Below are 22,941 nucleotides of genomic sequence, written 5' to 3'. Positions count from 1 at the left end.
CTTTACAATTTGTACTATCCACAATTTTAAGCTGGGCCGTGAGATCTTCTGTATATACTTTTACCAACAAAAAAGTGCGCCGAATGACTGAAGTAGACTGCGCGAAATGTGCTCGAATTAAAGATTTTTTTCCTTCATTCTCAATCTAAAAAAAAAAAAATATTTCAATTAAGCATACGAAAGTGAAGGTTCTACTCAGCAATAAACCAGAAAATATTTAAGTTTGAAAAATAAGTACTTAAAAAAACTCTAGCTAAACATCGACCATTGCATTCCAAATTTTTATGATAAATTTTAATCAATAGGGATCAAACTAAGGATTGTCCGAACATAACACAATATTCCAATGTAAGCTAAAGGTATCCTTTACAATTTGTACCATCCACAATTTTAAGCTGGGCCGTGAGATCTTCTGTATATACTTTTACCAACAAAAAAGTGCGCCGAATGACTGAAGTAGCCTGCGCGAAATGTGTTCCAAAAAAATTTTTTTTTTCTTCATTCTTAACCGAGAAAGAAATGTTTTACAATACGTTTACCAATTTGAAAGTTCTACTCAACAATAAACAAGATAATATTTTAGTTTTAAGAATAACTAATTAAAAAAAACACTTTTTGAACATGGACCACTGCAGCGAGATTTTTATTATAAATTTTAATTCATAGGGATCAAACTAAGGATTGTCCGAACATAACACATGATTCCAATGTTAGCTAAAGGTATCCTTTACAATTTGTACCATCCACAATTTTAAGCTGGGCCGTGAGATCTTCTGTATATACTTTTACCAACAAAAAATTGCGCCGAATGACTGAAGTAGCCTGCGCGAAATGTGTTCGAAAAAAATATTTTTTTTCTTCATTTTCAACCGAGAAAGAAATGTTTTACAATACGTTTACCAATTTGAAAGTTCTACTCAACAATAAACAAGATCATATTTTAGTTTTAAAAATAAGTACTTAAAAAAACTCTAGCTAAACATGGACCATTGCATTCCAAATTTTTATGATAAATTTTAATTCATAGGGATCAAACTAAGGATTGTCCGAACATAACACAATATTCCAATGTAAGCTAAAGGTATCCTTTACAATTTGTACCATCCACAATTTTAAGCTGGGCCGTGAGATCTTCTGTATATACTTTTACCAGCAAAAAAGTGCGCCGAATGACTGAAGTAGACTGCGCGAAATGTGTTCCAAAAAAATATTTTTTTTTCTTCATTCTCAACCGAGAAAGAAATGTTTTACAATACGTTTACCAATTTGAAAGTTCTACTTAACAATAAACAAGATCATATTTTAGTTTTAAGAATAACTACCTAAAAAAAAACACTTTTTGAACATGGACCACTGCAGCGAGATTTTTATGATAAATTTTAATTCATAGGGATCAAACTAAGGATTGTCCGAACATAACACATGATTCCAATGTTAGCTAAAGGTATCCTTTACAATTTGTACTATCCACAATTTTAAGCTGGGCCGTGAGATCTTCTGTATATACTTTTACCAACAAAAAAGTGCGCCGAATGACTGAAGTAGACTGCGCGAAATGTGCTCGAATTAAAGATTTTTTTCCTTCATTCTCAATCTAAAAAAAAAAAATATTTCAATTAAGCATACGAAAGTGAAGGTTCTACTCAGCAATAAACCAGAAAATATTTAAGTTTGAAAAATAAGTACTTAAAAAAACTCTAGCTAAACATCGACCATTGCATTCCAAATTTTTATGATAAATTTTAATTCATAGGGATCAAACTAAGGATTGTCCGAACATAACACAATATTCCAATGTAAGCTAAAGGTATCCTTTACAATTTGTACCATCCACAATTTTAAGGCTAAGATCCTTAGTTTTGCAGCCTCCAAGAAAATTATTTCTCCCATGAATATCGTAGTAGATAAAAAAATTAATAAACAGTAGAATTGTAAATAAAACTTTGGATTTTGTAAATATGATGATGAAAATTTTCTCAAAAAATTCTTTCTTATTTAATTTTAATTTAGAAATTTTCAAAACTAAATATTAGGTATATATTTAAACGGTACACGGCTGTTACTTTGCACACAACTTAAGGGAGGTACAATGAACAATTCTTCGGTTTAATTTTTTTAATACAACGTACAGAATTTAAATAATCTGAGTACAAAATATTGTGATTTAACTGTCACTTGCCGCTGATGAAAGGAACGAGTTCAACAGTTTGCCGCTAGAGCTCCGGTTAGTTCCGAGTTTACTCACTAGATGCCTCGAATATCGCAGGAGTTCAGGCGGGAATATTATCGCTTCGAAACGGTCAAAACACAACACTAGTATCAGCAATAGTAAGTGGACGTGTATTTAAAATGAAGCACAGCAGGAAATGGAAAGAAGCCCATCGACGCCAACTTGAGTAAGTATTTTTATGTACTTGTTCTACATTGTAATCACATATTGTATTTTTTTTCCCCGGAAAAGTAATTCCAGTCCATTCATATGTATATATTTATGTTATATATATTTATATTATTAGCCGTTTTATTGGTTTAGAGTTTAAAGAATTTATTAATTTATAACTAGCGGTAATTTTTTTTTAAATAATTACATTACCCTTTTCTTGTACATACTGTGTTGGTGTTAAAATCAATGGCATTATATTAAAAATCCCTTTCGCCCGTATATTTTGTAGTATTTATTTATTTGATAAAGGTTTGAGATAGTATTTCGAATTTTTATAAAAAATTAAGACGTATATATTATATAGCGTAGTTACTCAAACAATGATTTTTTTTTGTTATTTCACCCATTGCAGTGATGCTTGGTTATATAAAAATTTAAAAATATGAATATTCTTTTAATGTGATACATGTTTCCTAGTAACTGCAACACCTGAAATTAAATAACAAATTGATATAGCAATGAAAGAGATTGTGTTTATTCAATATTTCCCCATAGTTTTTTGCTATAGCGAAAATTAAGGATAACTCTGCAATGATTGGGTGTATCTAAAATTGTTTCAGACAAAATTTTTTGATAACGTTTATAAGATTTACAAACAGTTAGAACATATTCGATGGTGTGCCTACTAAGGGAGCAATGATTTTTTTTTGTCAATTCCTGTTTAACCCCTGCAAAAATGGTTCGTCTAATCAAAAATTGTTTCCGACAAAAGATTTAGTTAAAAAATTACAAGGTTTTTGAAGAATTATAACGGATTCGATAGTATGCATAATAAGAGAGTTACGATTTTTTTGGTCCGAAACACTTTAATTTTTACACCCCTTGCAGTTATGGTTGGTCGTATCAAAAACTTATTCAGACAAAAGTTCTTCCTATTTTTTCCTTTAAGCTTTATGTTCACACGGATGCGATATGCATCATATTATGGAAGTTGTTGCGATTTTTCTGTTAAAAAAAACCTTCCCCATTTCTACCCCTATGGACTGATTTTGTCCATTGACGAACTCGATCGAGATTTTCCATTACTTGATTTTATGTATCAGTTTGGAATTGATGTGCGAAAAATTACGGCAGTTATCGTGTTCATAAAATTGTGATATATATATATATATATATATATATATATATATATATATATATATATATATATATATATATATATATATATATATATATATATATATATATATATATATATATACACATACATACATATACATATAACTTTAGAACTGATGATGGTTATGGGTTTCTTGGACTATGAAACGTAAAACTACATAAAATCTTTCAGGAAGTCGCACCGCTGGTACGTTTAAATTCTATATTTTTTTTAATGATTTTTCCTTACGTATTTGAAATTTTCTAAAGAAAGTAATGTAAGGAATAAGAATTAGATACAAAATGCACGTTTTATATGCCATAAAAAAACATTGGTGTGCTAAAACAAAATGAATGCAAACAAAACAAATATCGTAGCAGGACTGTATTTGATACGGGGGAGTTTAGACTAGGAAATCAAATTTGTATAAATGAGTGCATACGTATTAGTCCGCGGCAATTATTATATAGTTATCGATGGTTTTCATGCATTCTACGCGGCACAAACATATTATGAATTTTTAAACTTAAGTACTTACTTAAAAATTCCATTTGAGTTGTAACTGTTCGTTCTAACCTGGGAAATACAACCTAAATGACAAGACAAATCATATTACATGTCGTACATCGTTCCATTAAGTCAAAGTTTATAGTATATTCCTATAACAAATGCGTATATAAAATACAGTATGTAATGCACTCAAAACAAGCAGGCCATTTAGAAAAATTTTATTTTCTGTTGACAGTTTACGTGCACAAAAACATAACATTTAATCGTCTCTGGCACGTTATGAGATTAAGTTTATTTTAGATACTTCCTCTTTCGAAAAAAACAAACAAACAATTTCGTCACATACTGTTTTTTTCTTCTGATTCCAGCAATCCTTCAACTCATTGTCTTACAGAATACCAACATTTCATTACAAGTTTTTCGCTGAAATGGCCCATTATTAAATTAAATCTTGACTAATTTTATAAAAAAAATATTTAACCATAATCACGATGATATCCGTGTATGTAAACAGTTACGTAACACTACAAATGTGAAAATGTACCCACACACAAACGAAATTTCGTTTTGTAGCATAAAGATTAATACAGTAGATAAATATTTTTCAAGTTTAGTTTTGTTATATTTACTTTTTATTTCCGAAGGTACAACTACTGTTTGCAAAAATAATGAAAAAAAATTAAGTACTATTAAAGAGCATCTACAGGTTTAAAATTTGCCAAATGTAATACTATATGAATTCTGAGCAACATATTAAGTTATTGACAACATCTTTTATAGTTACGTAAAATTCAGTTACATGCTAAAGGTGGTTCAGAATAGAATTCAAAATTCCAAAGACAGTTTAAGCATTTTTAAATACAAATGCGTAATTAATCACATAAAAAACATGTTAGACATTTTACCGTGCCACCTATTGGTCGAAACTTATGCTATAATGTGTAGTAAATAAATCAAAATTTCCGCAAAAATTGCTATAAGTGCACCCAGAAAAAACCTTAAACAATTCGAGAGTAAAATCAACAAACAAAAACCACTTAACTCAGAAATATTTTAAAAAATATTACAGATGAAAATAGACAACAGAGAGATTAATGATTAATGGACTAAATCTAGGCAAACAGCAGATGAATCACAAAAAAAAGAAGGGGGGGGGGACAGGCTATTTTTAATTAAATAGTTTCCTTTAAATAAATTTTTAATAAATCTTAAACTAGCAAACTTAATGAATATTAAAGCAAAGGCAAATTAAAATTCTTTAACTACTCTAATGAATTATATTATTTCACTTAGGCTTGCAACATTAGCGAGAAAAAAGAAGAAGCTGGGGTTGACACAGAACCCTCTGCCTGCTGGTGATGGTCCTGCAACACCAACCTTGCCAGAGAGCCCAGGCGGTGAAAGTTCGGTCCCCACAGTGCCAGATGTAACCACCATGGCGTCTTCAGTGGCGGCGTGTACATCACGCAACACTGATGACAGTACACATACTCTGTCCGATGACTATCAAGGGTAAGCTTTACACTTACATATCTTGTTTGTGATATGACAGGTAAATTTAGAATTCATGTGATAATACTCATATGAATAAAAATTATTGTATGGGCTATGTTTCTTAAAAGGGAATAACTCTTCTAGGAATGATGACCTTCCTCCGCTGATAGTGGTTTACGAGCCTCCATTGCCACAGACAGATCCGGGACTCAGTATGTTAGAGGGTCGAATGATGGTTGACGTTCGTCACTTCATGGTGCAATGCCGTCTTCTGGAGAGACACAGGTAAAAATTGTTTTATGTAAAATTGAGTTATTTAGATTTTTTTCCACTACTGTTTACCGCCTTCTGAACGTTTAACCGGCTGGAAGGTTGAAAATTCTTCTACAAACTTATTGACTTCATTAGTTAGTAAGTAAATAGGATAGATATGTAACAATACCGATTTAAATTAATAAATTTTGAAAATAAAAGGAAAATATATTTGAGCCATATTGACGAGGAGAGATAAATAGCCAATGTAATCACAACTAACGCATATATCGAGTGAACTGTGGTGGAGCTACTTACAAACGTAGTAAGCCTTTATTCGATAAGAGGTTAAACACTATAGTGGAAAAAAAATTGCACACCATGTAAAATTTTCATCGGGGAAAGATGGACTTTTGCCCCAACAAACAAAAAAAATAATTACTATGCTAAAAAATTACAGGGTTCCATTTTTATCGTATAGTTTTACACTAAGCAATGCAAAGTTGAATTGCAGTACGAACAATATTATGTTTTTCTTTTAATTTCATACCTTTGGCAGCCGCGCAAAGGAACCCCCCTGCGCGCCGAGCTGACCAGCCGCCTACGGCCACTTCCTCCCGTAATTATTTAGTTATGTATATAACGATACAAAAATAAGGGCCAATCTCTCGATGCTGTCGTTCAACAATGGATTTTTCACTACCCAAGCATTTATTGTATCACTAACCCCTAGCAGTTACACATTTTCGTTAGTTATACAAGTTCGTTAGAAACACAATTACAAGGCAGTGGCGATTCTTTTTTTTTTTTTTTTTTTTTTTTTTGCTTTTGGGGTCTGTAAAATTTTGTTTGTAAACAAATATTGGCCAGAAAGAATTATATATTTTTCAATTTAACTTCCGCTACATTATTTGCAACTATAAATGATCATAGAAACATAAGTTCCACGTGCGCGCACACACAACAAGTGAAATGAGGAGTTTTAGCAAATAAACATTGAGGTAATTTTCCAAAATACAATTTTAAAGACCTTTATACTGTGTTCTTACATTTGCAGTTAGATTTATTTAAATTCTTTGGCAAATGTTACAATTTAAAAACTTTGTTTAAGTATGTCCAGTTATTTTTTTAGGTAATTTTATTTGTTACAAGAAACCGAAGACCTTGCTGAAGTAAAATTATTATGTATAGAAATTGTGTTTAAATGGGTGTGTAATACTTAGATGAAATTGATACAGAATTATATGAAATAAAATTCTATTGTTTTACCAGCCTTTGAGCTTTCTGGCTGACGTGAAATTGTTATAATTAAACTTAGGGCCTAAATTTAGAATTGCTCGAATATGCAAAAAGTAATTCACTCGCTCACACAATGGCCTATACAAATTCCAACCCACTGTCAAAAGGGCTGGAAACTTTAAATTTGGGTCGCAGCCTCAATGATGAAAGTGGGAAAAGTACCAATTTTTATTTTCTAATTACTAAAAAAATAAAATTAAAAAGTAGGCACGCACCTTTAAAATCGGTGTATACCTTCTTTCGGAAGAACGTTGTTGCAGAAATTTTTTAAGAAACATAGTAAAAGGAACAAGATAAATATATTTTTTAATAATTTAAAAACGTAATATTCTAATTGTGCATATTCTTGTTACTTATAAGAAGATAGCATCATAACATTTGCACGCTTGGCTTACGACAGTTGGACGTGCCAACGTGTCTGCCGATATGGCGATAGTACCTATCTGTTCTACGAGTAAGTAACATTTTAATACCTCAACGTAAATATCCAATTTATTTTTTATTAATTTTTTATTATTAATTTTTTGGAGGTGAAGACGATGACGATCGAAATAGTGTTTTACTATACCATGATGTGTAAGAGGGCAAATGCGCGAATAAATGTGGCCATGGCCATATGGCTTCTTGCAGCACAGTGAAATGCAAATGAAAATTGTATCCTTTTCTTGAACAACATTTCAGACTTACATTAAAATAGCATAATTTTTAAGCATGTAAAATGTATATCTGTTCGAGCCATGTCACAATTATTTTTTTATTTAATTGTGACATGCACATCAACAGTTTGGGAAAACTGTAGTGGTGTGCATGTTATTATATTGATAAGTACAAAGATAAAGAAGCTTCTGTTCATATTCAAAAATTAGCGAACCTACTGGCATGTAAGTTTATCTCTTTCATTTTATTCTGTTCACATGTCACTCGACAGAGCTCAGGAGCTGCTAAGATTATTGTGTATGGTGAAACGAGGTAACACCCGTACTGATAACTTGACCACCTTACCTCAGTGCACTTCAACGTACATTTACGTAAATATAGAATAATCTTTTATCACAAAGAGTCGGGCAGATCTTTCAGGATTCACTGCAAGCTATTTATGTTCGATTTTAACGACAGTAGTTTGGATGTATGCAATATTATGCTGTTAGAGCAGTTGTATGAAATTAATAAAATCACAACCTAACAGCTTGAGTACCAATGTATAGCAGTAGTTATAGCTAAATTGCCGATGCTAGTAAAAAATTGTCTTGTTTATTGTGTGAAAGCCAAACGGGTAACAAATGTTTTTGGGAGATGTTACCAGAAATTATTATTATGTTGGTTTTACAGGTGTCCCATTTCATCTTCAGGAACATATTTTCTGGAAAGTGTCAACAGGTACGGTCTGCTGACAAATTTTAAATTTAAGTGCACTCACTGCAATCAAGAGCAGCAGTTCAAATCTGAGCCTGTGGAATGCCTTCCAGTGGGAAGAAAAAGAAAATGCAAAATCGATACCAACTTAGATATCAACGATAAGATTGTTTGGGGCGCAATTTCGGTTGGTCTAGGCTACGGACCATTGTATGAACTATTGTCACTAATTGATATGCATCCTATGAGCCCGGGTTGCTTTTCTTATCACGAGAACAGAATCGGAGAGCACTGGAAGGCAATGTTGCAGAAGGAAATGGAAGATGCTGCACTGGAAGAGTTCTCTATGGCGAAAGATGATGGACGCATCTGTATGGTTGGAAATGAGGAATATGCTTGGACCATAGGAATTTTGGATGGAGGTTGGAGCCAAAGATCCTATGGTCATAGGTATTCTGCTAAGTCTGGATGTGCTATAATAATTGGCTTCTACACTAAGAAATTGTTATTCCTTGGTGTGAGAAACAAATATTGTACCGCATGCATTCGGAGCGAACGGATGGAAAAGGAACCCACGCCTCACCTGTGTTTCCGGAACTGGACTGATTCTTCCACTGCAATGGAGGCAGACATTATAGTGGAAGGTTTCCGGTTCTGTGAAGCCAAGTACAAACTTCAATTTAAGAAGTTTGTTGGTGATGGGGATTCAAGTGTGCATGCAGCCATAGTTGCAAATGTTTCGTACGGAAGAGATGTTGAAAAGATTGAATGTGCTAACCATGTCGTGAAGAATCTCAAAAAGAATCTTTATGCCATAGCCAAGGGCATCCATATGCGGCATCTCAGCCAGTCGAAAATCAAAGCCCTCTGTCGCTGTGCAAGAGGTTGTATCAGCAACTGTGGGGGTGATGCTATGCTACTTCAATCAACACTTCTAAATGTGCCCAACCATGTGTTTGGAGACCATAAGTTATGCAATTTAGATGTGTGTGAGAGAGCTGGTAAAACAGCAAATCCCTGCAGTTATGACGCATTGCCTCGTGAATTGATTGTGGGAATCAAACAAGCTTTTGACCGAGTGAGAGCAAAGTCACAAGCACTTGTAATGGATCTCACAACCAACCAAGCAGAAATGTACATGTCATTAGTTGCAAGGATGGCTGGCGGTAAGCAGATAAACCGTTCACAGCAGGGGTCTTACAGCCGTAGGGCTACTGCTGCTGGTTTGTCTTTCCAACTTCGCTACAAATGGCATGGACAAACTATGAAGGCGATCACAGGTCACAGCCCTGGAGTGACTGTGAAGCGATTAATGGCAAAAAGACAGAAACAGCAGGCGAACTGTAGGCGAAGGTTGGATATGAATCCGCATGTACCACGGAAATCGGAATCATTTAAACCACAGGGTGATAAGAGCTATGGTCCTCATGCAACTCAGCCTCCAGCTTCTGGTCTTGAACTAGAAATTCTGACTGAGTCTGTGATGAGAAGCATAGAGCTTACAGTGCAAGAAAGGAATGATCTGGAGGTGCAGACACGAGATCAAGGAAGCAGTCAGTTGTGGATGAAGGAGCGGAGAAAACGAGTCACTGCTTCCTTTTTCGGACGTGTCTGTAAAATGAGGGAAAATACTTCGTGTAAAGTGACAGTGGAAGCGATTGTGTACAGTCGTGTATTGGAGAATGCTGCCACAATACATGGTCTAGCAAACGAGCGCATAGCTGTCGCTTTATACGAAGAACAAACAGGCCATACTGTTAAACAATGTGGTCTCTTCGTTGACCTTCAGCATTGCTTTCTTGCAGCTTCTCCTGATGGTTTAGTTGATGAAGATGGTTTGGTGGAGGTGAAATGTCCATACTCTGCAAGGGAACTTAACCCTTTAGATGCAGCAATGCAGCTGAAAACGTTCTTTTGCAGAGTTGTCGACGGCGAGCTTTGCTTGAATCGCTCTCACAATTACTACTATCAAGTGCAAGGGCAATTACACATCACACGAAGAAAGTGGTGTGATTTTGTCGTTTGGACAACGAAAGGCATTTCAATAGAAAGAATTGTGAGAGATGATTGTTTCTGGCTTGACAAAATGGAGTCAAAATTGTTGCGATTTTTTAACAACTGCTTGTTGCCAGAGCTTGCTGATCCATGTCGTCCCAGGGGACAACCGATTCGTGAGCCAGAATATATTATACAGGCACAAGAAAGTCGTTCAAAGAAACGCAAAATTTCAGATGTGTGAATTTTGAGAGACAGAAATTGTGTGGCTGACGAGAACTCTTTTTTTTAATTTGATACAGTGATGCTTTATATCTGATAAAAAAATTCTAATTATTGTTTACTTCTCATGCTTGTACAAATTGAACAGTACTGTAAATGTATTTGATGACATAAGCAATAGTAAGTTATTAGCTGATATTGAATACAAACATTTTTTTTCATGACTACAAAAAATAAGGTTCTCTGGTTGGCGAGTGATTATATTATACTAATGTCAAAAAGATGTTATCGGGAAAAAATAAATGAAGTTATTTTATACCACTGATTCACTACCCATAAAATCAAACTGTAACGTCTTTGCAACTAGTATCTCATACAAGAAATATATAACATATTCGTGCTTCATTTTGTATAAAAATAAAACACATATATAATATCGGGAGACAGCCTTGAAAATCGTGCATATCACCAACATGGCCAATCAGACTCACAGTCATGTTTACGATAGCAAGACAGCTAGCAAACCAGTTCAGTTTATATGCAGCTTAACTGAAAAATTTATTCAATATTTTCGGGGTGGTTTTACGCTCAAAATTAATACAAAACCAAATCAGCAATCCTTGTATTATCATTTATAATACTACAAAATATCTTCCATTTCCTTCGAATTGTATTGAGCACTAAAGTATTGATTTACTTTTGGCCCAGATTTTATTCGACGATACTCTGTAGAGTTTAGCTTGTTTGCATTCTTTATTTATTAGGTTTAAATCATGGCCAAATTTATTGAAGTGTAACACAAATTATATATTTGTGTGTGCCTGGTTAGGAATTTGTATGATGTACTTACTAGAAAAACTATGTCATATCAGTGTAATAGTTGTACCCTTACAAGCGTTGAATATTTATGAAACATTTTATTTCTTTTGTTTTTAAAGCCGCAGACTTGTATTTTATTTATTGCATTTAGACAACAACATGCGTCCGTGTTTTCTACATTGCACGCTCTGTAATATTTTGAATGTTATAGTAATTTTTGCTTTTTAAAATCTGTGATTTATGTGCAGTAGAATGATTTGTAATTTATGATTATTTCTTTTCATATTTTTAATGAGCCATTTGCTAATATTATATACACTTCTCCATTTATTATAATAAACACATATTCCATTATTGGAATTATTTCAGAATGGGAATCACAAGACTACAAAAACTATTCTCCTGCATAAGAAAGGTGATAATACCAGTAAAGAAAATTATCGTCCGAGAGCAATTACGTCTTATATTTAGGGACACCTGTATTTCGCTAATACATTTCGTGTCAAGGTATTTAACAAAACACTGTAGATTTTTCTTGTAATTATTGGCTGTGGTCGGTGAAGGCTGTTTTCCCGCACTTGACGGGGCCAATGAGGACGTAGTTACCGTACTGCTGCACGCCCGCAATTCGCCAAACCTCTAAGAAAAAAAAGCTACAGTTATGTGTGAAATAGCCTGACACGAGATGTATTCACGAAATACAGGTGTCCTTAATTATATCGAAAAATATTTGAACATTGTATGATAATTTTAAGTATGAAAAGTACAAAATACTTTCAAATTTAATACATGGTTTTACATCAACTCTAAGCACTAAAACCCATACTGCTTATTATCTACAAAATAAATCTATACACGGCAACTGATTATGAATCAGTTGAGTTTTTTTTATAAAGCATCTAAGGCCTTGATTGTATAAATATATTGTTGGATAAATTAACTAAACTAGGAATACTATAAAATGCACAAAAATAGAAGAGTTTGATCTCAATGACATAAAGCATAATTTATCTATTTAGCACAGCCTGTATAATTGCTTCCCCATTGTCAAGACTAAAATTTAAAAAAACTGCGAAAGAAGCAGTATAAAATATCTATCTCATTATCTTTGCGGGTGACTCAAATATCATACAAACAAAACGAAACGCAAGAAAGCATATTTTAAACACTGTAAATAACTTAGATTTTAAATAAAAGGATAATAATCAGTCTGTAAAATTTAGTTTTAACGATGAGTTGTAAACAGAACATCAAACATATATCATAGGTGTTACTGCGAACAGAGAACTCTCACAAACAATACAATTCCTTTCTGCGCAACCTGCAAGCTCCGGTACCTTCTGTAAAAAAAATATATAAATGTAAAACTTTTCCGGAAGTCGTACCATGGTAATGACTAAAATATGTAGCCTTACTTCTAAATCTAATTATCTAGAGAACAAATTGTATTACATTATTTTCATGATTTAAACGGTAGCAAAATTAACACCTACATACGAACAGAAGTTTGCTCTTTTATTCATTTTTTTAGTTACGTGATAATTTTTTTGAGTTATAAAGAAATCCAACTTAAACAGTAAAAAAGAAAGGCTTTTAATGAAAAAACCTACTCAGTCATTATAGATAACTGTTCAAACCATTTAAGATTCATCCTGTTACATAAATTTTTATATTCATATACATCTAATGTATACACATATCAGAAAAAAGGCAATAAATTGATATTAACTTCATTATCAAACTATAATAAAACACAAAATACACTTGCAGAGAACCACCAAATATATTGCGTAAGTGTTTCTGCAATGAGTTAAACTTTAAAATTGACTTTATTATTTCAAAAAAATAATTTAAAACTCCAAGCAAATGTAAGAACACGTCTTCTAGATATAATGTAAGATTATAATGCCGTGTCCGAATTCGCCTGAAGAATATACTTGTAGATACTTTGGAAGTGACTTTGCAAGACTGTCAGAAATGGACGTGAAGTATGTATGCTATGCAATACGCAAGTAAATGAGTCTATGTAATTCTCGCGTACTTGAAGTTGAAAATACTTCTTCATTTGAAATATTTTTGGTCATATTTTATATATCATTTAAATAATTTAAGAGGACGTAAAATAAATATAATTTATTTTGTATTTTACTGGTATCTATAAATAAATTGACAAAATTAATTTATGTATATGGATGTTTAAAACGAAGTTTCAACAAACACATGTACATATTTAGCCTACAGATCGTTACTACAAAACAAAAGTACAATAATAATGTATGTTGCCGTAAATTCACGTGACAGCGATGAAGTGTTAAAAAAAAAAGGACTAATTTCACATGCGTTTAAAAATAAAATCTAAACATCCTTTTCGGCTGGCTAAACATTGAACTTATCCGGATTCGTTAAAGGCAAGTGAAGTACGTAAGGTTGCAAACATGTAACTGCATTACTTTCTGATTAATTTTAATAAAATTATGCATATATCCAAAAAATGTTCAGTTAAAATTAGTATTGTATTGTATTGTATTTTATTTTATTGTATTGGTGTTTGTATCTGGGTATATTTTTATTGTGTGTTTAAGATTTATTGACTTTTGTGCCTCATGTACTTTTGGTGAAAAATGAAAATGTAATTATGTATTATTATCAGGGCCCAAAGCAAAACTATTTGTTCGTTGGCCGGAAATGAAATGTAGTTATACTTGTATATCTAAGAAAAATATTTGTATTTTGTATGAATGTAAGTATTTTATTATGTAAATTTTTATTACTTACAAATATTTCGTACTCATAATATCTAGTTTCCATTTGTCTTAAGACATAATAAAATGATATACTAAGCAAAAAATGTTTATTGGTTCGCAATTTTTCATTGTTACAATATTTTAAAATGAAAAATTTGCTATTCAGCAATATCAACTTCTAAAACGTGAGTAAAAATTATCATTAAATTATATCAATGGAATATTTATTGCATTAGTATTCCTTGCTCCTAATCACTTACTCTGGTTGATTACCTTCCTTATAACCTCAGTGATCTCGTAATTTATGTACACCTTTTTCCCACTAAGACGATTCAGGTGCAGATTCTGGAGCAGTGTTTTTTTTTTTTATGTACGGATGTGCCAATAAATCCATCAGTTTGGTGGTGGTGTTGGGGGGGGGGGGGATAATACTACTCTTAAAATATCACTTTATCTGTATGCACGATAAAATATCCTTGGTTAGCTCCCTCCGAAATATTCTTATACAACCTATGACGTGTAGCCTACTCCTTAGATATTTTAAAACACGTTTGATTGCGTAGAGAAGGCGATTCTTCGAGTATGTGGCCCTTTCATAATTAAATTATTATTATTATTATTAGTTACAACTGATGTTTATTTCGAGCCTCTTTGACATCCAGTTCATACATAAAAAACGAACTACCAGTGATGCTTGACGTCACCAGTAGGAATAGCGTGAAGGAGCTCCTCATTTCGCCAGACGCGACTGGCATACACAAGTATTTATATTGCAATAATAAATTACTAAATGATAGTTTAATTTTCGAAAATATGATTATATTTTTTACAAGAAGTACGAATGCCAGGACATTTACTAATAACGTTTTTAAACATCACATATAAAAAAAAAAGTGTAATCAAAAGCCACAGGTCAGCTAAAAAAGCAAACAAAAACTTTTTTCTAGCTCTAGCCTCATGTATACATACATAAAAACATAATACATTTAAAACACTAAAATTAATGCAATAACCTGCAATATTTTGAAGACAGATATTCAGCTACAAAAAATTATCCGATAGTATAAAAAGTTCGCCTGTATATATATATATATATATATATATATATATATATATGTATATATATATATATATATATATACATACAAACAGTTGAACGTTGATATATATATATATATAGTTGCACAGAAAAATACAGTTCTAATCAGATATCAATATAGCAAATAATACCGTTTTGCAACATAAAGTCATGCTATTAGATGGTCAACGTTCAACTGTTTGTATAATACACATACGCACACACCTGTGACAAAATGTGGAAAAAAATAATAATTTTGTAGAAGCGCAAAACCTTTGTAGTACTCAGTTAAAAATTATTATTTTTTTTACAGGGGCAGGAAAACTACATTACTGGCCAGTTTATTTGAATGTAGTGGTTAGCTGTGAACGAGCGTTCTTGCAAAAGAGACCAAATCTGACAGTTTTGGCCACATAATCACCGCAGTAAAACATACAATTTGTATATCGTATATGTGTAGTGCACCAAATTAATATTTATTATAATTACCTTGGGTTGCACTCGGTTACGTACAGGTTTCTAACTGAAATGTACCAAAAATAGTAATATTTATTCCCTTGCGCTTTGTTGAGGATCGAGTAGTCTTGAGTGGGTGTGGTGGAAAGGGACAGAATGGCAAAGGGATTGGAAATCTAAATGCTCGCCGAGGCAGAGTACACTCTTCCCCCACCCCCCTCTTCCAGACCTGTCGTAAACATGACACCCCGCTGGGAGATAAGAATTCTGAGAACAGCGTCCTCTTTCCACCCCCCCCCCCCCCCCATCCTTTTTCAGCGCGTCGCTACATCGTTCAGCCGTACTACTAGTGCGCTCTGTTGAGGACAAAGATAACTACGCGTGTCTTTGCCAGCTCGCGAGAAACTCAGGATCTTAGCCTTAAGCTGGGCCGTGAGATCTTCTGTATATACTTTTACCAACAAAAAAGTGCGCCGAATGACTGAAGTAGCCTGCGCGAAATGTGTTCCAAAAAAATATTTTTTTTTCTTCATTCTCAACCGAGAAAGAAATGTTTTACAATATGTTTACCAATTTGAAAGTTCTACTCAATAATAAACAAGATAATATTTTAGTTTTAAGAATAACTACTTAAAAAAAAAAACACTTTTTGAACATGGACCACTGCAGCGAGATTTTTATTATAAATTTTAATTCATAGGGATCAAACTAAGGATTGTCCGAATATAACACATAATTCCAATGTTAGCTAAAGGTATCCTTTACAATTTTTACCATCCACAATTTTAAGCTGGGCCGTGAGATCTTCTGTATATACTTTTACCAACAAAAAAGTGCGCCGAATGTAGAAGTAGCCTGCGCGAAATGTGCTCGAATTAAATATTTTTTTCCTTCATTTTCAATCTAAAAAAAAAATTTCAAATAAGCATACGAAAGTGAAGGTTCTACTCAGCAATAAACCAAAAAATATTTATGTTTGAAAAATAAGTTCTTAAAAAAACACTAGCTAAACATGGACCACGACAGCCAAATATTTATGATAAATTTTAATTCATAGGGATCAAACTAAGGATTGTCCGAACATAACACATGATTCCAATGTTAGCTAAAGGTATTCTTTAAAATTTATACCATCCACAAATATTAGCTAGGCCGTGAGATCTTTTGTATATACTTTTACCAACAAAAAAGTGCGCCGAATGACTGAAGTAGCCTGCGCGAAATGGGCTTGAATAAAATAATTTTTTTCTTCATTCTCAATCGAGAAAGAAATGTTATACAATATTGAAGGTTCTACTCAGCAATTAACCAGAAACTATTTAAGTTTGAAAAATAAGTACTTAAAAAAACGCTAACTAAACATGGACCACTGCAGCCAGATTTTTATTATACATTTTAATTCACAGGGATCAAACTAAGGATTGGCCACACATAACTTCTTATTCCAGCATTAGCCCAATGTTTTCTTTACAATTTATACCATTTACATTTTTAATCTGGGCCGTGAGATCTTCTGAATAAATACCTACAGCTGTTCTTTAGTATATTTCGTCACATTATAAGCAACGACATTTGTAAGACACAAAGTGTAATATTGAAAATCATTATAGTGTTGGACTTATATGTAACTATTTTTAGGAAACAACCGAAGTCATTAATGCAAGTTAATGATTCTAAATAAATAATTGCTTTCATAATAAGTCTCTTTTTAAGCGAGTGGTTTTGAGAGTAAACTATTGTGCACAACCACTGAAAATAAACTGTAAAATAAACAGTGAATTTAACCAATTATTGTGCTATTAAATATTTTTTTTTATAACTTACGTCTTCTTTCAGACCTGTAAGATGTGAACTACGGTCACATCATTACCATGGACAGTTACTTGCCGTCGGAGTGATTCACTCAGTTTCTAGTGTGAGGCTAAGTTACATTGCACGAGCGTCGGTGGGTCTGGCTACGTGAGGCTTGGTTTCATGTGACACCTAACGGCCGTGATAAAGCGACCAAGAAGACTGAGCGAGTGTTGGAGATTGGAACCAGGTCTGCCAACTATCCACCTGCCTAGTGAGTCCCTACTCGCCTGAGGACCAAGGCGAGTACCACAACTTAAAGCGTCGTTTGCTGATCAGCAGTGGGTACCCTACACCCGGAGTCCAGGGAGAGGTTTGGAATTGGTACTGGGTCACCAGCGTGTAGCAGAGCCGCGAGCGAGTCGCAGTCCAGGCCGCTGGTTGTGGCTGATCCTGGGGTTGCGCCCAGGACCCAGATGAGGAGAGAGGACCAGGCACAAGCTCAGGCATTCCTGGACGAGATGAACAATCGCCTGGAGATGCGGCCATATCACTGAGCCGCGAACCGAGAGGTAGTAGTACTGAGACGTGCAAAATACCCATTGCCCGCCCGAGTACCTATATTGGCGTCGACTGACTGGTCTCTTCGTGAACTAGCGAACTTAAAAAGGACTGAGGCTGCCTGTATTATTAGGACTGTTAGTGTTCAGAGGGCAGCCTGTCGTAATAATATATTAGTTATAAATGTAATTTTCATGTGGTTTATGTATTTTAATACTAGCTACACATTAGGTTTAATTAATAGCTCATCAAGGATGATTGCTCTTTAAGACCTGTTGTGTTTATCTTATGGCCAAGTTATGAGAGAGATTTGTCGTGGACTGGGAGCAGTGTATGGTTTTTGCCTACTCGTGCCTGAACTGAGTTTATTTTGTTACCAGAGTAGTGGCCAACGAGTCACCAGCAAACACGAGAGAAAGGGAATGCAGGCCATGTTGGAAATTATGTTTAAATTGTTTGTATTGTCATGGTTGAAATAATAACTAGCTCGAGTCCATTCTGTTGTGAGTGGCCGAAGCGCTGGCACTTGCTGCACTGCGTGTGGCACCGGACGCCTGTAGTCGTCCACTCTTATGAGCCGCCTGCGAGCTCGCGTAGGGTGCGGATGCGCTCAGGATCGCAGGCCTGAGGCGCCCTCGCTCTTCTGCCTGGTCCCGCGGTTTGCCAGAAACCACAATTTATAGACAGACAGTCGTAGGGCTGTGAATTCCTCCTGGAGGAATTCGGTCGGGGTTTGTGCAGCACGAATCCCTCTGAAGGGGGCCCGAGTGTTGGGCGCCTTGACCGCGCGGTGATACTCGGCGATGGAGCCGTGACGGCCGCGGTTTTGGCACGTGTGCTTCTTTGAGCGCATGAAATCCCCGTGGGTACTGGTGCCCCTCGTCACTAGGGAGGGAGGGGGGCTGTCGGTCGTAGAGACCTCCCGACCGTGGTAACCGGCTGCTTGCTCGTGCTCAGCCCTGAAGGGGCCTGGCAGTCCGTCATTGTAGTCGCGTCACTCATTGTTCGTGCGACGGTCGCCTATTCACTCAGGGCCACCACTGACCTTCCCCCGGGGCTAGTTAACTGCTAGTTAGACTAGGCTACAGGAAAGCTATATTAGTCCAGGAAACCAAGACTTAAAAAGCCACAAACCTGTGAAAAATTTGTCCAAAGCTGAATTTTTGCACAGTTGTAGATTTGACTATGCTTAATAACACACCGAAAGTTTACCGCTGTAGACCTTGTGCGTATCACCGAAAATTTGCATTAAGTCCTAGATGACAGTGACTTACATCAGTCCATTAAAATGCTACCCATTTGTACAGTTTTTAATTTAGACTGTTCATAAAACTACCAAAATAATCTTGAGACTCTAATACAGCTATTAATGTTGTAAAAAGCATAAATTGTTAATATTAAAGATGTGATATTAAGCGATTAATTCATGACATATTATTTTTTATCTTTGCCACTCAGATAAAAATACTATTTACACCAATTTGAAGAATCCAATGCGAAAAATGTCTAAATAAATGTTTTTGGTTATACCTTTAGCTTTAAGACAGTATATTTATAAAGAGTCTAACGTAATTAGTTGGCTCATTAAAGCGGCCCGAGCGTTGCAGTGTACTGCGGCCGTACTGATCTCACGGCCACCGCAGCGCCGGCGTGGCATTGCGACACACTGCGTACTGCGACACTCATTCAACTGGGTCTTATTTAGGGATTACTTAAAACATAGCTAATTCATATGAGAGGGTGTATGTTACATGTAATGATATATGCATTTTTTTTTCTTAAATGAATGTTTTTAGATACAATAAAATTAACAATAAACGATTTCTGCTTGGAACTTGTAAATGAAAAACTCTAGAGGACCTCTGGTTTTATATCTGCATGGATTTATTCTGTTTCAAAAATTTTATTATTAAAAATTATTTTTTTAGCAACAAATTTTTTTTTATTTCTGATACATCGTTTTATTTTCGATCAGAACAATGCAAAATTTTAATGTAGCCTGTATTCGACAAAAAGAAAAATTATATATTTACTTCTTTAAAATCTGTTTACTACATAAAAATTGAATAAAACGATACATCGTAAATGTACTCTTTTTCACTTTTACAACATAATTCCAATAATAATAGGGTTTTTTTCCCAGAAAATATATAAAACACGAGTTGTGTTGTAAAACGTATAGGTAGCATTACATATTCAGTTTTTTTTTAATAAGTTAATGTATTTGAGTGCTGCGCCTAGCTGACGTCGTTGGATTGCTAGTGGCAAAGAGCGGTGGTGGTTGTTTTTGCAAGAGTTTGACCATATTTTATGACCCTACCTGTGAGAGGGTGTTCGTACCAGAAATTCTAACGGTTAAGGAAACTATCCATTCTCTGTAGTCACGTACGGGTGTGCTACTCGCGCAATATCGTCAAATATCACAACTTTCCGGGACGTTCGGTCATTTCTCAATTAGCTCTGGTTTCGCCATAGTAAACGGAACAAAATCTTGTCTGTAGTGATTTCATATTCCTATTACCGTAGTAGTATGACGTTTGAGGACAAACCAAGTTTGCTGTATACTGGGAGCCAACTTAAAAAAAGTATTTATAGAGTTATTAAATTATTTACGAAACACAATTTTGTGGATCGTTTGGGAAATTATCATTTAAGACTTAACTGCTCGTTATTGGTGTGATCACAAGGGATCATCGGTAAACTTTTTGTATATTACTAAGAAACGTTTATTCTACAACTGTACAAAGTTTCTGCTTTGGGATAATTTTCCATGTTTCTTAACAGCGAAATTCGTCCCGACCACAAGCCGACTTCGGCAACCTCACAGTAGTACACACTACACGGCTCGGATAGCTTCAGGGGTCAAAAAAATTGTATGAATCCCTAAACAAATATACCCATTTAAAGAAGAATAAATATGCAACAACGTTTATTGAAAGCGATTTTCACGTAGGGCTCTTTATATTTATGTAAGATGTATTAACTTTTCCGTAAAATTGAATGAAAATGAATTTATAAACTTTAATGATTTAAATTGTCTATTTTATATAAAGATGTTAAAATTGTGTACTTTTTATTACTATCCTCAGATAGGGCAATGTTTCTAGATTATTTTGGGTTCCATACTGTCAGTCTACTCCATAAACTGCATTTGCAATATCCATTATTGTGGATCGTTGCAAAAAATTGACATTTTGGGCTTAACTGCTCGTTTTTGGCGTGACGCACAAGGTTTGCATCGGTAAACTTTTGATATGTTACTAAGAAACGTTCACTCTACAACTGTGAAAAGTTACTTCTTTGGGATAATTTTCCATGTATTAAAAACCTTTGTTTCTTTACAGCGAAATTCGTCCCGACCCGATCCTACTTCGACAACATCGCAATAGTATACACTACGCGGCTCGGATCGCTTCAGCGGTCAGACTAATTGTATGAGACACTTAAAAAATATACCAATTTAAAGATGAATAAATATGCAACAACGTTCACTCTAAGCGATTTCCATTTTGGGCTCTTTAAGTTTATGTAAAATGTATTTATATTTCCTAAAAATTGAATGAAAGTGAATTCGTTAACTTTAAAGATTTAAATTGTCTATTTTATAGAAAGATGTTTAAACTTTGTACTTTTTATCACTATCCTCAGATAGGGCAATGTTTCTAGATTATTTTGGGTTCCATACTGTCAGTCTACTCCATAAACTGCATTTGCAATATCCATTATAGTGGATCGTTGCAAAAAATTGTCATTTTGGGCTTAACTGCTCGTTTTTTGCGTGACGCACAAGGTTTGCAACGGTAACCTTTTGATATGTTACTAAGAAACGTTCATTCTACAACTGTACAAAGTTTCTTCTTTGGGATAATTTTCCATGTATTAAAAACCTTTGTTTCTTTACAGCGAAATTCGTCCCGACCCGAGCCTACTTCGACAACCTCGCAGTAGTATACACTACGTGGCTCGGATCGCTTTAGCGGTCAGACACATTGTACCAAGCTCTCAACAAATAAACTAATTTAAAGTTTTAGAACTTTGCAACAACTTTTATTAAATGTTTTCACATCGGGCTCTACGTGTTTTTGTTATACGTATTTTTATTTGTGCCCTTTTTTTCAGAACACCTCTCGTCAAACGTAGTGAAAGATTTTTAAATTTAATCATTGAGAATAATGTTTTGAGTAAGTTTTGGTTTGCTATTCTGAAAGTATACTATAGTAATTACGTTATAGTGCCATATTGTTGAGTGGTCAATAAAGTATTATTTAGGACTTAACTTCTCGTTTTCGGTGTTCCGCGCAAGGTTTGCGGAGGTAAACATTTCAAATGTTGCTAGAAAACTTGAATGTTACCACTGTTTTAAATTTCAGTTAGGAGCAAATTTTACAAAGATTAAAAATCTTCGATTTCGTGGGAGTGAGAGTGGCCACAGCGCTTGCGGCTGTGGCTCTGTCGCAGTGCGTAGACGACATTGATAAGCTCGGGAGTCTCTAGTGATCCTATAAATAAAGCTAGACTTTTGAGAGATATGTCCTTGTAAAGCTTAAGAACTATACAACAACTTTTGTTAAAGAAATATTTGCGTAAGACCCTTTATTTTTAAGTGAATTGTCTTTTTATTGCCTTCACTGATGTAAAAAAACTTATTTCATTAATTTAACATTTTTTTCTTACCTTTAATAATAACTTTTAGAACTTTATTCATTATAAATGTGAGTAGTAGTGCTTTAAGATTATTTTCATATAGCTATCGAGAGTCTATGGTTAAAAGTGCGAAAATGGGAAGCATTTTATTGAACTACTGCAAGTCGCTGTCATCTAGGAC

The 22,941-nt window shown here is 34.3% G+C and overlaps 2 protein-coding genes across 2 annotated transcripts in view; both read left to right on the top strand.

Moving 5' to 3' along the window:
- Positions 1-22,941, top strand: part of LOC134537857 (queuine tRNA-ribosyltransferase catalytic subunit) — a 77,968-nt gene that overhangs the window by 20,307 nt on the left and 34,720 nt on the right. The window lies entirely within an intron of this gene.
- On the top strand, positions 3,655-14,442 carry LOC134537854 (uncharacterized). The gene is made up of 3 exons (XM_063378732.1): positions 3,655-5,564; positions 5,691-5,831; positions 8,427-14,442. Exons 1-3 carry the CDS (start codon positions 5,323-5,325, stop codon positions 10,687-10,689), a joined length of 2,646 nt encoding a protein of 881 aa, XP_063234802.1. The 5' UTR covers positions 3,655-5,322; the 3' UTR covers positions 10,690-14,442.

This window comes from Bacillus rossius, chromosome 12 (assembly GCF_032445375.1).
Source record: "Bacillus rossius redtenbacheri isolate Brsri chromosome 12, Brsri_v3, whole genome shotgun sequence".
NCBI classification, from domain to species: domain Eukaryota; kingdom Metazoa; phylum Arthropoda; class Insecta; order Phasmatodea; family Bacillidae; genus Bacillus; species Bacillus rossius.
The sequence above is the reverse complement of the archived record's forward strand: the minus strand, read 5'-3'. Positions and strand labels throughout refer to the sequence as shown.

Excerpts from the sequence above, each read along its gene's own strand:
- LOC134537854 (XM_063378732.1), top strand. The coding sequence starts at position 5,323 with ATGAATTATATTATTTCACTTAGGCTTGCAACATTAGCGAGAAAAAAG. Across the intron at positions 5,565-5,690 it reads CTGTCCGATGACTATCAAGG|GAATGATGACCTTCCTCCGC; the intron begins GTAAGCTTTACA and ends TAACTCTTCTAG. Across the intron at positions 5,832-8,426 it reads CGTCTTCTGGAGAGACACAG|GTGTCCCATTTCATCTTCAG; the intron begins GTAAAAATTGTT and ends TTGGTTTTACAG.